We start from the raw sequence: 18791 nt of genomic DNA, 5'->3' as shown, positions 1-18791 counted from the left end.
AAATTGATAGAAAACAAAAAAATGGGAATATTGGAAATAAAGGAGGAGGGATAAAAAAAAAGCATTTTCCTGTCCTTAATAACCTATGACTTATGATACTTTTGCTGAAATTCTCCAGTCATTCAATATTTTACAAAATTCTTCCAACAACACTTTACATACTTTAAACTGCGCTCTTAATGCCCGCGGGTGTGTTCTAGTAATTTTTATACCACTAAAAATATTACATCGAGTTTCGTAAAACTTTTTCCGATAAATTGGTGCTGATAAACTTGTTTGTTGCTATAATTTAATTTGATATTGAAACAAGCTGTTGCAAACAACCAGCAAGTAATGTCTAAAAACTAAACTTAGAAAACTATAGCAGCAAGTGTTTTTATTTAAGTTAAGATTGCTTTATGTTTGTTAAATATGGATCTTCTAGATTAGTTTGACAATAGGATAGCAAATCTTATGGTATCTTAAACCGTTTTCGACTATAGTAATACAAAGTTATTATTTTAACAGAACAATGCGAACAATGCAAAATTGTGGCAAGAAATAAAAAGTATAAAACTTTTCAAAGAAAATACAATTGGAAGAATTTAAAAACTTTTGTGGCTTTTCTTACTCAGAAACATTTATTATATCTCAAATTATGAAATTGTTTGATTTTAAAAAAGAAAAGGAAACAAAATACCACTATTTCGACTATGATACAGATACCTTAAGATGTTAGATTACGAAATCCTAACAATAAAGACTATGTAGAGATTTGAAAGCTTTAGATGTAGGAATTCCCCTGTAGAGGCTATTTTTCACTGAATTTGCATTTGCATGAAATATATTCAATTACAGTACTGTAAATTCAGAAATCAATGCCACAGTATCAAATACACAATGATATATAAACTTGCATTCATCATTTCATTTAAGAATTGAATGCTTCTTTTTGTAAATTTATTGGGGTGTAAAAGCATTGACCGAAGTACATTTTGTATTGTATTTGTAAAAATGTACGCATGGTCAACGCTTTTACAACCCTATCAAGTTACAAAAAGAAGCATTCAATACTTATAATTACATTTTTTAGCTATGATTATGAAAACACAAGTTTTATATATTTTATTATTTAATTCACCTGTGCACTTTATTGTTGGAGCACGTGTTATCATGAATGAAAAGTTGTATTGAGCAATGCAACTGCTTGTGGAATAAACATGTGATGTGCAGTTAGCCAATCAGAATAAAATATTATAATGAAACATACATCTAATGTAATTATTAGTTATTATCCTTCACAAATTTTTTTAAATTGCACTAAATAGATCTCACATTTTGTGTTTTTTCAGTAATAAGTGAATGCATAGTTTCTGCATTTATAGTAGTTTTTGGAAAATTCCAATTTTATTGAGAAGTGTGCATTTATAGTTTCATGCAGAACATTTAAACCCATGCAACAGGTTTATACATGAAAATTGTGAAAATAACTACTCTGGAAAGTCTCCAATTATACTTTATATGTTTCTTTGTTTTAATGTTTACAGGACTACCTCCTATTTATATCATTGTTAACATTTTTATGAAATAAAATACTCATAATATGTTTTTGTTTAACCTATGCCAATATCGAATCGTTTGCCTAGGTAGTGAGTTGGACCTCCACTATGTAAGATTTTACTCCCGTCTTAATACTTTTACGACCAAAGGTCACTTGTTTTAGTTTAAACATACATAAAATTCAGAATGGAAATGGGGAATGTGTCAAAGAAACAACAACCCGACCATAGAACAGATGTACATATTTATTTATAGTGGATTGGAAAACCAATTATTACAGCTATTAATCCATTTCCACTTTGTTGGTGTGAGTGGTGCTTTGTAGCTGTATTGGCCTACTCTTTTTAGATGTATACGAGGTTGTCTTTACGCACAAGAGATATTTCTCTCTGTAAACACGTGTCAGCCATTTATTCCCCCCATCCAATGGACTATCATAATTTTGCAGTCCCTGAAATCTTCTGCCCTGACATGGGATCGAACCAGGAACCTCATTTGTTCTCTCAGGCCATTCTGGCTTCAACAATGTAACCTTGCCACTTGGATATGACCTAGATCTGAAAGAAATGTCTAACACTTCTCAAATTTGGAATAGCGGATTACATTATCTATGTTGTGTATTTTGAATAGTAGGTAATTATGAAAGTATTAAACTAAACAGGTATCTCAATCGTTCCGAATGGGAAAAAGTGCTTGATTTGTCATGTATGTTACATGTTCTTTAGTTAAATTAATTAATAGGTTTTCATGAAAAACGAATTGTTTCCGCCGAAAGACCAAAAGGCACAATTAATCCGGATTATCGATTCAGGATTCTGGAATGATCTCTTTGCTCAGCAAAAAGGCTACTAAGGACTGAAGATAAATACTTATTTCATGTATACGCGAAACTTTTTAAGTTTCCAGAACATAATAAATCAATAATTTTTTTGTAATTTGTATGTGATGATAATTCAGACTTCTAAGTTTGTCGAACTTGTCAGATCCATTTAAACTACACAAAATATTAAATTTTATGTACTAAACTTTCAAAAAAGAGACGAAAGGTTCCAAAATTATATTCAAACTCAAAAAGTTGAAAATAAACTGATAACGCCAAGACAAAAAAAACGTAGAATGACAAAGACCAACAACAATTCATTAAACACAACATAGCAAACTAAAGACTGTAGCTACACAAAAGTATGTTTATTGTGTTTCCTGTCAAAACGAATGAATATTGGTCTTAACTCGTACAAGCCATTAGCAATTATATAATGCTTGCAATTATGTATTATGTATTATGTACTACAATGGTAGGCACCATCTATTTCACAGAAAACGCAACTCACTAAGTTGGTGTGAATCCACTTACATTTGAAACAATGTGACCAGTTCTATGCTACAACTTCTCATAAATGGATTTAATGGATTTCAATCAAGAAAAAAAACACAAACAAAAATACGGAGTGAATCACATAAACTCTAAAAAGTGCGACATCGAATGAGACAATCGTCCGTTTGTTTTTTTCTGTTGAGTTTTAGTTGAATTATATTGTTTGACATTTGGTCGTTTGTTGGCATGTTATTGTCATTTTGTTTTCGATCTATATGAGTTTAAATATCTCTTTGGCATATTTAGTCTCTTTTTCTCACATGGATTGAAACTTGAAACAAACCAAGAATATCCAATATATGATTCAGATTTTTTTTTTGATTTTTTTCTGATTTTTTTTGTTATTGCTTTAACATGTACCTTCCGAATGCAGTTGTGTTGCTGTGACTGTTTGTCTGAGTTTGGTTATAATTTTGATCCATTTTGACTTTATCGTTCTACAGTACTAGTGTTGGTCATATGTTTTTGATTTTCATTTTTTTAACCCCTAGCGTACCTGAATACTATTTATTTGTAGAATAGTTAACTTTTAATGCTTTTTTCTAAGAATTCCGAAAGATGACATAAAGGTATGACATGAGCATATGGCAGGGGATGAGGATGACCACTGGTGACTATCCTATATTGTGTAAAGATTAATCTAATGAAATATTGGATAAATCCCTAGTGATTATTCCTGTTCCCTGCCATTATTGAAAATATTAAAAATAATTGAGATCACAAACACTCAACCATATGATTCCTTGTTTAACATGTCAATATTATTTAAATGAAATATAGGATAATCCCCAGTGGCCATCCTCATCCCCTGCCATTTGCAAATGGTACAATTCCTTGTAAATGGTAGAGATCACAAACACTCAACCATATATTTTCGTGTTTGTCATTTCAAGATGAATTATAAATCCCGAGTGGTCAATCCCTTTCCTTATCCCCTACCTAATGTTTAAATATCTATAACTAGATGTGTCAAAGCGACACGAATGGTCCCGTCCCAAAAAGTTGAAAAATCTGCAATTTCAATATAAACACATGTGGACTTTATCAATAATTTATCTAAGTCCAAAACCCTTAATTTCAGCAAAAATTAGCGGAGCGGAACGAAACTTAAGCTTGACCTATAACTCATCATGGTTAACACACATACCAAAAATCAGCCCAATATCTGAATGCGTTAAGAAAAAAATCCGTATAACTGTGATTTTCAACAATTTCTCAAAGTCCCGTAATTTCGGCAAAAACTGGTGGAGCAAAACGAAACTTAAACTTGATCTGTAACTCATCATGGTTAACTCACATACCAAAAATCAGTCCAATGTCTGAAAGCGTTTAGAAAAAAGTCCGTATAACTGATTTTCAACAATTTCTCAAAGTCTAAAGCCCATAATTTCGGCAAAAAATAGTGGAGCGGAACGAAACTTAAACTTGATCTGTAACTCATCATGGTTAACTCACATACCAAAAATCAGCCCCAATATCTTAAAAAGGATTGAGATCACTTACACTAAATCAGAAATTGTATTGCTTTGTCATGTAACGATGAGTTGAATAAAATATAGTAAAGTCCCCGTTGGTCATCTCTAATGCGCTGCGGTTTACAAATCTTAAAATATATATTAAAGGTATATAAAGGCAACAGTAGTATATCGCTGTTCAAAACTCATAAATCTATGGACAAAAAAACAAAATCGGGGTAACAAACTAAAACTGAAGGAAACACATTAAATATTAGAGGAGAACAACGACACAACATTAAAATGTAACACACACAGCAACGGACTAAGCATTAGACAAAATCCGATGAGAATAACCAATATAACATCAAAACCAAATACATGAATTTGGGATAGAAAAGTACCGTGACACGTCTTATAGTAATGTGAATTCACACTCAAAAATAGGAGAAAACAAACGACACAACGGAAACACAACGTAAAAATGAAACAAACTATGATATAACAATGGCCATTGTCCTGACTTGGTACAGGACATTTTAAAAGAAAACATGGAGGGTTGAACCTGGTTTTGTGGCATGCCAAACCTCGCACTTTGATGACATTGTTAAATAGAACATTAAAATGACAACATAATAATACAGGACTACAATACAAATAAATAGCAGAACGTATTTGGCAAAGAAACATATGAATAATAGATAACAAAAGGCATCAGGTTTAAAATTCATTACGTCAAAAACGCGCCTCGTCCAAACAAGACTTACCAGTGACGCCCAGATATAAAAGTTCGAAAGTCAAAAAAAAAAAAAAGGGGGGGACAAAGTAGTACAGCTCTGAGGATCAAAAGTTGAAAAAGGTTGTGCCATTTGCATATATAACATTTGCAAATGGCAGGGGATCAGAGATGACCAATGGGGAATTATCCTATATTTCAATCAATCCATTTTGACATGACACACAATAAAATATTTGGTTTAGAGGTGTGGATCTCAATCATATTGAAGATGTTAAGATTTGTAAATGGCAAATAGGGGATGAGAATTCGAGATGACTGATGTGGACTTATCCAATATTTCATTCAATCCATTTTGACATGACAACCAATATAATATTTGGTTTAGAGCGGAGATCTCAATCATTTCGAAAGATATAAGATTTGTAAATTGTTGTGGATTTGATATGGCCAATGGGGATTACATTACAAACAATGTAATTTCTGGTTCAGTGTAAGGGATCTCTATTTTATCTAATTCATATAAATAGGAAAAACCAGATATTATTTGGTTCCAAAAGAGAGGCGTAAGATACCAACGCGACAATCAAACGCGTACGTCAAATATGAACTAACAACGCAAATATGTTTTACCATTAGCAAGTGACAGGGAATAGAAATGACCAATAAGGATTCATTCCTTTTTTTTCATTCAATTCATCTTAACATGACCAACAAGGACATATATAAGGAAATGAATAGTTTGGTTTTGAGATCTCAATCACTTCCAAGACATTCATTCAATTCATCTTTAACATGACAAGCAATTCGAATAGTGGTAAGGATCTCGTCATTTTACGGTTGTATTTTCAAATGATAGAATTTGGATTACTACGGCGAAACTCACCCTAAATGTTATTCAATTAATGCATCTTGACATGTTAGACACGAACAATTATGTTAAGCTGTGTAACTGTCCCAGACCATATAAGTATTTGGACCGTACGCGTACGGTCCGGACCGTATACGTATACTCATATGGTCCGATCATACGCGTACGGTCGGACCGTATGAGTATACGCGTATCGTCCAGTACGAGCTGATTATACATGACATTGTTAATCATATAGGTTAAATTTAAACAAACATTTATTTTTTTCGAAAAACTAAGGATTTTCTTACCCCAGGAGTAGATTACCTTAGCCGTATTTGGCACAACTTTTTGGAATTTTGGGTCCTCAATGCTCTTCAACTTTGTATTTGTTTGGCTTTTTAACTATTTGGATCTGAGCGTCACTGATGAGTCTTATGTAGACGAAACGCGCGTCTGGCGTATAAAATTATAATCCTGGTACTTTTGATAACTATTTACACCACTGGGTCGATGCCACTGCTGGTGGACGTTTCGTCCCCGAGGGTATCACCAGCCCAGTAGTCAGCACTTCGGTGTTGACATGAATATCAATTATATGGTCATTTTTATAAATTTTCTGTTTACAAAACTTTGAATTTTTCGAAAAACTAAGGATTTTCGTACCCCAGGAGTAGATTACCTTAGCCGTATTTGGCACAACTTTTTGGAATTTTGGATCCTCAATGCTCTTCAACTTTGTATTTGTTTGGGTTATAACTATTTTGATATGAGCGTCACTGATGAGTCTTATGTAGACGAAACGCGCGTCTGGCGTACTAAATTATAATCCTGGTACCTTTGATAACTATTTGAATAGATTAAACATGAAATTTCTGAGATCTGCTGCATACAGGTCTAGGTGCGAGAAACCAAGAGTATATTCAGAAAAATAAATTAACGCCATCTTTTAATAAAAAAAATATTTAGCAAGTATTTACATAATAAGTCAATTATCGTAAGTATAAACCTTTATACATAATAAATGTTGTTGGTTTTGTGTTTATGTCAAATGTTTTGTCTTAATAATTTCAAACAGCTGGATTTACAATTTTTCTTTCTTTTCAAATAATCATTCTGTGTTCACCAATATAATTCAAGATCACTTACATGGGTGTTTATATTAATTTAAAGGAGAAAAACGAAATTTCGCTATATAAACTATTCTTTATAAAGTTAATAGGGAGAGAAATATAACAACTGAACAAATTTCATGTAAAATGAGTTAGTAAAAAGTAATTAAGTTTTTATAATTGTATAAATAAACCAATTGTTCAAGACGTTTCGGCCATTGGCCTTCTTCAGTTGTTTATTATTCCTCTTAACTACAAGGCTGCCATTTCTTTTGTCAATCATTGAAAAGATGTTATAGATAAATGTCCTTCGAAACGTCATGACGTCATAATACTTTAACGTCACAAGCAATTAAGTTTTTCTTAGTGTATACCAAATCAAACAATTGTATTTCCTTGAAATAAAGGATAAGCGGTGGTTTGAGAGTTCCATAAACCTGACATTAGGTCCAACATACTATTCGTCACACCTCCTAAAATTGGCCCTTGAGTTGTTCTTTTTTCCGGAATCGTTTTAGGATAAACCCATAAACCATTATTGATAATGGTATCAAAAGCTGAATCCCTAGAATAAGTTAATGCAGTAGGTGATATTTGTTGCTTTTCTTGCTTGACCAGATTCCAAACATTGAACTGTTTTGACTTGCCATTATTCTTTGGATTTAAAACTGAATTCATGGAATTCGATGTTTCAGGTCGAATTAAACTTTTGGCGAATTGTTTCCAGACATTTACGTTGTTTGATTTGTTCGATTGCTTCTTTTTAGACATCAATTGTAAAGGGTTAGATCCAGTTCCTATTGAATTAATATTGTTGTCAGCTTTGAATGAAGTTGTGATGGCAGGAGCTGCATTCTTATTAACGTCTTGTCTATTCTGCGCATGTACTGTGTTAGAAATACCAATACCACTGTTCAATCCATTTAACAATCGGTGAAGAATTCGTGCATTTACAATTTTATCTTGAGAACTTGTGCCTCCTACTAATTTGATATTAACTGGGATATTATTTGAGTTGTGATTAGGTTCTTCTGCGTCTCTTTTGCTTAATTTAGGCAAAGCAACATCTGATATTGGTTGATTCCTAGGTTCACTCACAACAAAATTCTGTTTTCGAAATATTTCTGGTGAATTCAATACGTTTATCTTCGGTTGGCTCATAATAGAATTTTCATTGGCAACCATTGGAGCATCAACTGCTATTCCTAAAACATCAACATTTCTAGCATCTAATCTCTTAAACGAAAAGTTTGTTTTCGGATCTGAAATAACAATTGGTTTATTTCCCTGACTTCCGGGCAACTTATTTAGTTGAACATTGATATTCTGATTTATTGTATTATCTACAAATCCTAATGGCACTTGTGACAATTTATCCCAAGACGATGCAATATCTTTTGAAGGACGTTCAACATATAGGACTCCAGGGTTTTGCATACGTAAACTACCTACATCAGAAACTACAATGCCATCTGAAATGAGAAAACATGTACAGTGTATATACTATTATCAACTTTGCACTTCCACTTTACCGCTTAATGATACAAAACTATCTTTCCAGCTTTACATAATACTACAGATCAACGTTTTTAGTGTGTTGATATTACATAAAAGTTCGGTTAACTTATTAACCAAGAATTCGTAGATATAAACATTAGTCAGACAGCTTAGGTTTTCAGTTATCCCTTAAATTTTCTGTCCTTTTATTTCGATTGGTAAGAAATAACTATTGTTACTTTTCTGTAGCAGAGACATAAGCATAGGTATCATCAACACAAATGTTATATTGCTTTCATGGTCCGCCAAGCAACTAATGTTCTCTGTACACATCAAATTATTTTGATGTACACATTATGTTTCCTATATATGATCAGATATAATCTATGCTGAAAGCGTTATCTTACAATGTAAAAGCTACATAGGGTTCGTTTTCGCACCAGATTCACTGAATGCCATATTCAGGCTTGGTGAGTTCTTTTGGCTTTTATCTAAAGAGGCTACAATTTCTTACAGCAAAGAGTAGAATAGTGAGTAAATGAGGTTTTTATTTGTAGAAACAAAATGCTAATACCAGCTCTTAACTTATCAAATAATTTACGTATTAGTCAGCGGGTACTTGATATAATACTAGTAACACATTATTACCGGCAACGTTGCCCATTCTTTGTAAGACTGTCAACATGATATTTACTGGCACATTATTTATATAACACTATAATATGTTTTGCTTTATTCTCATTTTTAAATTGGAAAAATGAAATGGAGAATATGTCCATTGAATGTTTCACTCAATAAAAAAAAATGTGTGCAATCGTTAATTGGTGCCAACTAGTAATCGTGGTGTTGATGCAGATGAGTTTAATAATGAGTATTCAAATGATATCCTTTACCACTTTATCTATCATAATCATTTTTACTTAACCTTTCTATACAAGCTCTAACGAATGTATACCTTTTTGTAAAGCATTTTGAGCCACCAAACCTTGTCCATTACCGCTAACAAGTGGTAATGCTATTGGACTTCCGGTTCCTCTATTAGACTGGTTGGTTATTTCTCCTGTTACCCCAACAGATGTTTTATGGTGCAAATCATTCATCAAATTATTGATTTGTTGAGTTCCACCTTGTCCATTTGGATCGTATGCCATTGTGTCCAATTGACTGTTAAGGTTGTTTAGTAAAGTGTTCATTCTTAACAGAGCTTCATGCCATGCATTGGTGGTCGTTTGTGGCATGAAATCTATCATCTGACCTGCAGTCGTTGGAGGGTCAATCAGCTGTTGGTTTATCATAGGACTTGCTGTTGTTGAAGGCATACCATTTATGCTCCTATATTTGGTTGTCGGAGGGTCAATCACCTGCTGGTTCAAGACTGGAGTACTAACAGTCATGGTTTCTTTTGGCACAGTAATGTCTTTTGATTGTGGTACAGAAACATTATTGTTGTTTGGCTTGTCGGTTAATGTTTCAGAAATATTTACCATTGTAGATGATGGTTTTGGCGTTACATTACTGTTTTCAATTCTGACTGTAGAAGTATCAGAGTTAACATTTGTTTGCTTCATGTTTAATTCGTTATTTCTCATCTCATTAGAAGCATTAGCTTGTTTCTGACTGTTAAGAGTATACACGCTTTGTAGGAACTGGTCGGTTAGATCTCCAAAAGACTGAGTATTACGTGAAAATACATCAAAAGGGAAAAATTGTAGCGGCAACAGAGTATCTAAATCAACATCTGCACCAGCAGCCATAGCACCATAAAACATGTCTCTCAGCATATTCATGTTCCTGTTAATACTTAAAGGGTCAAGTGTAGTATCTTCCATAGTCACGGGAATTCCAAGGGGGCTTTCTGTAGCATTAAGCACATGTTTATTATGCATTGTAAGCATGGATTGGTTAGTATTAGCAGTGTTTATAAGCGTCGCTTTCCCACCACCGGAAGCACTCAAAGCTCCTAAGCCGGAAGGAGGTGGCGATAAAGTACCTGCTATCCATTGTGCTCTGTTGAAGATGGTATTACCAGGGGACTGAACCAAGTCTTGTCTCACACCAGATATTCCATTTGGGGATGTGAGGTCAAATATAATGCTCTTAATATCCGGTAAAAGTGGCTCAGATATAACACCTTTAGTAAAATCATTCAAGTTACCTACGACAATTGGCGGAAGGGTAGGTTCTGGTTTTCCTAAATCGGTAAGAATTGTATCTATGGGAACCGTAGTGGAAATCTTTGTTACATCTATTGGTGGGAGAATGGTATTAACTTCCGGTTTGTACAAATATACAGGAACTCCGGATGTGACATCATCTGTATTTTTGGAAGTAACAATATTTGATTGGTCGAGAATGTTATCTATAGTTTTAATGTCATTGACATCTTTGCTCATTGTTATTGTTTTGACATCTCTAGAAGGCTGTATAGTTTTTGTTTCATCCCTTATAATATCTTTATTTATAATGGTATTCCAGTGTTCAGTCGGTCCATCGATTATTTTTACATTTTTTATAGGTTTCGGTATTTTCGGAGGTTTTCCTCTCTTTGATGGCAGAATTGCTATATCAGCACAGTTGTAATATTCCTCTTGATTACCACATCCTACATCTTGATATCCATCATCGCATCTTCCCCAATTGTAGGCTATAAAATATAAAGGTAAGAGAATTCAATAACCGTGATTAAATGGATGACTCATAAAGATTCAATCATTTTGATTGGCAGACAAAAATCACCTGATAACCATAATAGCCATCGTTAAATCTACCCAAGTTGTATCAGAGTAAATAATAAATAGACTGATAAGTACAGGGAAATTTAAACCAAAATTTAGCGTTAAGGGTGGTTGTCCAGATTGTTACAGAAATCTGTAGTGACTTTTTCTACTGCATTACATGTGTTATTAATTTATTATGACAGCTTTAAGCGATCAATAATGAAGAACTTAAGGAGAGCCCTGGCGCAGTGAAGTAGTTAGCGCATCGGACTGCAAACACAAACGTTCCTGGGTCGATCACCATTCCGCGGAGAAAATTTCAGGGACTGAATTTACAGTTCTACCTAGCATTTGCTAGTATGGTCTTGAGAAACGAGAATAGTCCGTCGGAAGGGGTTAATAAATGGCTGTCCCGTGTTAATACAGAACAAGAGATCTCGCACGTCAAAGACATCCTTCAGGCTTGTAGATTTCGAAAAAAGAGCAGTATAATGACGCCACAAGGCAGCACTCTCTTGCAAAGTGGATAGGGATTAATATAAGTTGCAATAACTTGCTTCCCAATCCACTATAAATATATTTTTTTAACTTATTACAAAGTAACAAATAACTGAAAAACATGTTTAATTTTTCATTAAAATGCATGAAAATGTGTGAAAATGCATTTCATATTTACCAATGGAAGTTCTGAAAAAATTTATTATACGGTCTAAAATAAAAAGAGTCCATTCAATTAAATTCTACTTAAATATTATTTTGTTGACCTAATTGATAAATTGTCTTTTACGTACTGCTGTTTTTTATTGTATCTTATATGTCCATCTTGTTTTATGTTTTTTTATTCTGACTTGTATGTTGCATTCGCAATAGAGAAAAAAATGTATTAACGATGTTAAAATTATAAATAGTGACTTTTTTCTGTAAAAACACTTCCGAACCGCAATTTGCAATAACAACATTGGAGGATTTCAAATTGAAGTACAGGTCGTCAATCACGTACTAGTAAAAGGCAGATTTTTTGTTTGTTTTGACAACCACATTCATACCACAAACAATCAATCACTGTAGAATATACTAATGATCTTGTTAATCAGTAATACATGTTATTTTTATTATAAGGTACTATTCCATTCTCATTAATGAATGTATAATTGATATATACCATATCTTTAACTTACTTTTTTACAATTTCGGCATGACATTCCAGAGATACGAAATAGCTGTTATATTTTTTTTTATAGTATAATAAGTACGGTTACACTAGGTACTGTGCCGTGTTAGGGGGCCAATAACTTGGTTAACCCCGTCACATTATGTATGTACCTTTCCCGGATCTTAATCTTTTTATTGAGTTTGAGTGATTGTCGTATATGTCACTTTTAATATATCATATTTGTATTTCGTTCATTGTATTTTGTCTTCTTCCTTTTTTCATTCTTGGTACATAAATCAGTCCGTTAATTGACTTCGTTTGAACTGTTTTTCGTTAGTCTTTTCCGGGCCTTTTATTATAGCTGACTATGCGATAAGGAATTTGCTCATTGTTGAGGGCTTTGACCTATTGTTGTTTACTTCTTTTTCAATGGTCTCTGGAGGAGAGATATCTCATCACATCTTGTTATATTTTTAAAAGTTCTACATTTTCCGTTTATAGACCTTAACGTATATATTTACTTATGATAATAAGGAGGTTGTCATTGAGACAACTATCAACCAGAGTTAACACGAAGATGTCCGGGGGTTGGAACCCCCCCCCCCCTTTTTTGGGCCGATCAATGCATTTGAATGGGGACATATATTTGGACCCCCCTTTTTCCTGGGTTGGGACCCTTTTTAAATGGCTTGATCCGCCCCTGGACAGTGACAGAAAACAGAATTATATTTCTGTCTTACGATTGAATATGTATCAAATGATATATTGTATATATGAATATGTATCTGAATAATCGCCCTCAAGATGATTGTTTATCATCATTGTTATAATATAATAAAACAGTGTATTTTGATTATTTTCGGATTTCTTGAAGTCTCTGATACGGGAAATAAAACCCACTAAATGGCTAAATAACAAATTTAACGCCTTTTTTAGTTGCCTTATTTATATCTGGTAGTTTATTAGTTCGGTCCCGGCCAGAAAGCACGTACAAAGTAGTACATATCTAACACAAAATAGTTCCTACGCATAAGTTTAACTTTCTAAATATGTAGAATATTTATGTATTTTTGGTATCAAATGAAAGCTGAATCACTGATGATCATTGTAGAACACTTTTTGACTTATTATTTTGAATATTTAAAAAACAAAAACTGCACCAAATGTTAAAAAGAGGGTACATTTTGCCTGTTTGTCAGATTTGAAGTGCCTGTTTTGTATATCCGAAGTTCCGGGAACCAGTTCTTTCTTATATGCCATTAAAGGTATGTTGATTTTTTTTCAGTAAAAAAACACCATAAAGTGTAGCTTTGACATGCAATGAATGTCACTTTATTTGAACTTAAAATGAAAGATCTGTGTCTGATTTGAATTGAGGACTTTAACATAGAAAGCAACGGGGCCATGAATTAGTGGTGACTGTACTTAATAAAATAAAATTAACACGATTAAAAGAATTTATTCTGGAATCTACCCTACAAATAATGTTTTCAAAGTTAAGTTTAAAAAATTGAAAACAACACGTTTAATTATTTCATTGCGTCCGAAGCGTTTTTCTGGATTTACCTTCATTCTTCATTAGGAACGCTCAAAGCCAAACATTTGAAATCCGAGGATGTATAAGTACCAAATGACCAAATACCTAACATTGATAGCCAAATTCATCTAGTCAACTTTGCCCGAGGGAGTTGAAACCCAAGTTTCTTAAAAAATTCAAATTTATAAACGGACAATTTTAGAGAAGTTTGTTAAATCATGTACTGACTACTGAGCTGATGATACCCTCGAGGACTGATACTCCATTAGCAGAGGTATCGAGCCAGTGATGTAAAAATTTGAAAACAACACATTTAATTATTTCAATGCGTCTGAAGCATCAAGTTTAACTGTTTAACTTGACGTTTTGAATGCCACCTTGATATCTCCCGCATGTAACAAAGTTCTAACAACATGTGATATAAAAATAAACCACTTCAATAGTAATAAATTATGAAGATGTGGTATGCTTGAATATTAATGAGACAACTCTCCACCAAAGACCTAATGACGTAGAAGGTAGCATCTATTTGTCATCGTACGGCCTTCAGAGGTGAGCGAAATTCATACCGTATAATAAGTTTTAAAAGGTCCCGATGTGCCTATGAGTGCCATGTGCATGTATAAATTACATGCAGAAATACATTTGGCTAATCGGCTCCAGCATGGACTACACAGGCAAAATTTGCTCACGTGAATTTCACGTAAATCTCACATCAAATTCGCGTGATATATTTCACGTGAGCTTCACCTCAAACGAGCGTGTTCATGGAACTTTTTTCATGATTTTAATTAAAATTCAAATTAACGATGTTATTTGAATGACTTTATTTACGTGAAAAAAATTATGTGATTATCAATTGAAGTTCACTTGAGTTTCACATGAGATTAACGTGAAACTCACATGAACCGATTTCACGTGTTTCACGTGTAAGCTCTTTCCAGGTGAAACATACATTTGTACGTGAATTTCACGTAAGATTGATATCAATTTCATGAGATTCACGTGAAATTGATTAGAGTGAAAATTGCTAGTCAAGCTAAAAATAGTTTTTTCAAACCATTATAAGTATAACTACTAACCTCCGCGCCATTTCCACTGAAGCACACACTGCTTGCACGTAATGTCATCTGGCATAACTAACGCTAACTTGTACTTTCTTTCATCTGTTGGTATAAACGTAAGTCCGTGACCTTCTATTGTTAATCTATTCCTATCTAAACATTCCTGAGTAACAACTTTAGTCACATTATTGTGCGGACATAATCGAAATTCAAAATGGCCACCAATATTTGAAGTAATATCGAGTGTTACATTTATAAACTTCCGGTGTTGTCTGTATCTGCGCACTATTATTCCATTCGCATATTTCCCGCCTGGCTCGTTTTGGCGGGAAACAGCATCATGAGGATCTCCGCAAACGCCACACTGGCCTTTATTTATTCCATGCAGCCGCTGCAATTACAAAATGGCTGATGTGACAACTGACATACACTTTCAATTTTTAACAAAAAAATATTTCATAAGGATATTAGATAGTTAAGAGATTAAAATGGCACCAACTTAAAATATTTAGATTGGGACGGACTTGCATATTTTTAAACCCGGCCTTGGTCCAAACTCATAACCACCCGAACTTGAGAGGAATAATTTACATCAATACTTTCGTTGAGGTTGTGGTTCACCAGTATTTTTATTATGTGGAGGTGGCTTTTAATCGAATTAAGTGACTCATGTCAATCAGATTCCTACAAAATGTACTACCTTCATAGTAAACACAATAAAAGTCATATTATTGAACATTACAAGCGTTTGATATTAATGCGCACTTTCTATATTTTTTTGTTTTTGCATGTTAAATGACAATTATTGTCACGAAATAAAACTTTTAATACAAAAATTAATATTCTTAAAAGAATTTATATTATTTAAAAATTATGACAGTATATGCTTTAAATATAGCAATATTTGTCTTTTTGATTACTTCTTCATAAAGAGTGATGAATTTGCAGGTCTGATTGAATTTTATACATTGGGATATATGTGATACATTAACACAAAACTACACAAATCCACATTATTCATTACAGCAGGACTTTTCTCATTCGAACCTAAATCGAACTTGAAGGTGGTACCCAACACTTTCACTAAAATTAATTTGGCTCGTTTAATTTTCTTAAAATTTTGTCAAAGTATTTACTTTGACACTTTAACAAAAATATAAAAATTAAAAAAAAATTGGAACCAACCGTTTTGTCAGAAAAATTACACTGGTTATATATAGCAATTTGACAACCACCAATTTTCAACTATACAATAGAGACCAAGTGACGTAAATGTTAGCACATATATAGGTCATCTTATACGACTTTAACAATGAGCAAAATCCCTACCCGACTAAACAAAATGAGAAAAACTAAAGGCCTGATTTATGCACAAATCAACAAACGAAAACAAATATGATATACATTAACAACCAACAACGGCTAATGGCTCCTGACTTTGAAAAAAGGCAAGAACAGAATGTGCCTTGATTATGTTTAGAGAATCTCAATCCTCCCCTTTCCTGGAAAAGTGGTGCAACAGTACAACACAAGAACATACTGTACAAACAATATATTCAAAGGTAGTTTTCTTTGTTTATTTTTATTTAGGAAAATAGCATGTCAATTGAAGTGTCAATACATAAATCGGAGTCTTTTTTCACAATTGTAAATGTTCCCTTCCTTGATAGTATTATTGTCTGTCTGAAATCTACTAGTAACTTCAATTTTTTTTTAAAGTAATAACTTAATGTGTGTTAAATCTTAAGTCGGAAGAAAATAATGCAATACATCACTTATACAGCAAAAAATGTTCTTAAGATTTTGATTTCTTTTTGGCTTGACAAACTTCTTTGAAGAAGAATGAAATAATGTGTTACAATAGTTTGTCCTATTCGAAAGGTCGTGTTAATTATTGAGTATTACTGGTGTGCTAGGTATACAAGTATCTAGCTTCAAACCAAATCATGTTATAATAGTTTGCAAAAAGTAAAATCACAAAAACACCAAACTCCGAGGAAGATTCGAAACGGGAAACAAATGGCAAAATCAAAAGCTCAAACACATCAAACGAATAGATAACAACTTTCATATTCATACCTGACTTGGTAGAGGCATTTCTTATTTAGAAAAATAGTGGATTAGACTTGGTTTTATAGATAGCTTAACGTTTTTAAGGCACCGTACAGGATAGATAGTATAAAATTAATTATTCTATGGTTGTTTTTTTTTAATTTTACAAGAACTGCATAAATTATTGATAGACAAATACATACCCAGAATCCACCACAATTCAAACCATAATCCTCTAAATTTTTAGGAATCGTTTTATCCTTTTTCCAAGGTCGAACACGCCACAAACTGGATCTCTGAGGAGGTTCAAGCATTGTTCCTCGACTTTCAACGTGTTTAATAAACAATATTAAATGTAAAAAGTTCAAGATTAATGTAAAATTTATAAAGTTCAGTGTTAAATCCATATTTTTATTATAGAATTCCTAATGATGTATTCCACTAATTAGGTGACCTTTGATATGGACACTAATGGACGGCTCATGTTTATATTTTGGGACTATCCATTTACTAATGTTTCTCTGGACTTCGTGTAAGAGGAACATACATACACATACTAAATGGTTACTTAATAGCAATTAATATATAATATTAGAATTGAGGCACCAATAGGTAGGAACATCAACACGCATTTTCACATGTCAAATCTGTGTTTTTGTTTTTTTTTAGATTTAAATCATAACAATCAAAATGAATCATTTTAAATTTAATATTTGATTGACAGTAATTTCTGTTTATGTCTTGTTATCGACAATTGAAATGTAAATTATTTGTTAAATCACTTGTCATTTTCTATTTTCACTTGGTCATTCTGTCATTATAGTACATTAACTCCTTTAAAAAAATGAAATGGCGACTCGTTCAGTCTCTCTTTATGTTCTTTAAGAGAAATTAAATTTTCAAGAAAAACTGAAAAACAAGGGGAAAAAAATACAAAACGTCTTCCCAAAGTAAATTATCATGTATAATTGTATATTTGAAGGTAACGTATTGTGTTTTTTAAGACAGTATTTAGTTTATTAGAATTTACGATACTTTTTTTTTAAAAATTGAAAGCTTTCAAAAATGACAGACCGCCATACTGCACTAATATGAAGAACGGATATTCACGACTTAAAATTCTAGCCACCTGTGGTTTTGAAATGTTTGATTTTATTTTCTGTGGTCGAAAATAACCACATTATATATTAATTATTAATAATCACTTTTTTGCTTTGCAATTTCAAGAAATGCATTAATCAATTATGATAGAAAAAATCTAAGTTATATATGTGTCCCGTTTATTGAAATGAGTAAATGCGTCAGAGAAATTTATAAGTTTCGAATTTCCTCCGTGTCAGTACTAAAAACACTATCTTTATTGTACACTTGAGATAGTACAATATTGAGATGTTGTCGAAACGAACTTACATTTGTAAGACAATCTTAAAGAGCCTTAGTATAAATCTATTTCAAGAATATATCTCCCCACACGTTGTACCTCTTTATACTAATTGATAATAATAATATCAATTACAAAAAAGCTGAACAATTGTATGTTCAACATTGCCAGAGGCACTATTTGTTATATGGTAAATAAATACGCCGCAACACCTTTGTGCATTGTAAAAGACAATGTAATACAAGTTATACTTATACATGTACATGGATGTATGTGACAGACTTTCTTTTGTGTTTTGGAAGTTGTCAGCAATAGTTAAAATAA

The 18791-nt window shown here is 32.7% G+C and overlaps 1 protein-coding gene across 1 annotated transcript; it reads right to left on the bottom strand.

Annotated features, from left to right (window-relative positions):
- Positions 1-6937: 6937 nt before the first annotated feature.
- On the bottom strand, positions 6938-17615 carry LOC139496229 (uncharacterized). The gene is made up of 4 exons (XM_071284708.1): positions 17290-17615; positions 15053-15425; positions 9519-11207; positions 6938-8538 (listed from the first exon to the last, which is right to left on the bottom strand). Exons 1-4 carry the CDS (start codon positions 17491-17493, stop codon positions 7445-7447), a joined length of 3360 nt encoding a protein of 1119 aa, XP_071140809.1. The 5' UTR covers positions 17494-17615; the 3' UTR covers positions 6938-7444.
- Positions 17616-18791: the final 1176 nt, after the last annotated feature.

This window comes from Mytilus edulis, chromosome 11 (assembly GCF_963676685.1).
Source record: "Mytilus edulis chromosome 11, xbMytEdul2.2, whole genome shotgun sequence".
Lineage (NCBI taxonomy): Eukaryota > Metazoa > Mollusca > Bivalvia > Mytilida > Mytilidae > Mytilus > Mytilus edulis.
The sequence above is the reverse complement of the archived record's forward strand: the minus strand, read 5'-3'. Positions and strand labels throughout refer to the sequence as shown.

Excerpts from the sequence above, each read along its gene's own strand:
- LOC139496229 (XM_071284708.1), bottom strand. The coding sequence starts at position 17,493 with ATGGATTTAACACTGAACTTTATAAATTTTACATTAATCTTGAACTTT. Across the intron at positions 15,426-17,289 it reads TGAATTGTGGTGGATTCTGG|CGGCTGCATGGAATAAATAA; the intron begins GTATGTATTTGT and ends TTGTAATTGCAG. Across the intron at positions 8,539-9,518 it reads TCAAAATGCTTTACAAAAAG|ATGGCATTGTAGTTTCTGAT; the intron begins GTATACATTCGT and ends TTCTCATTTCAG.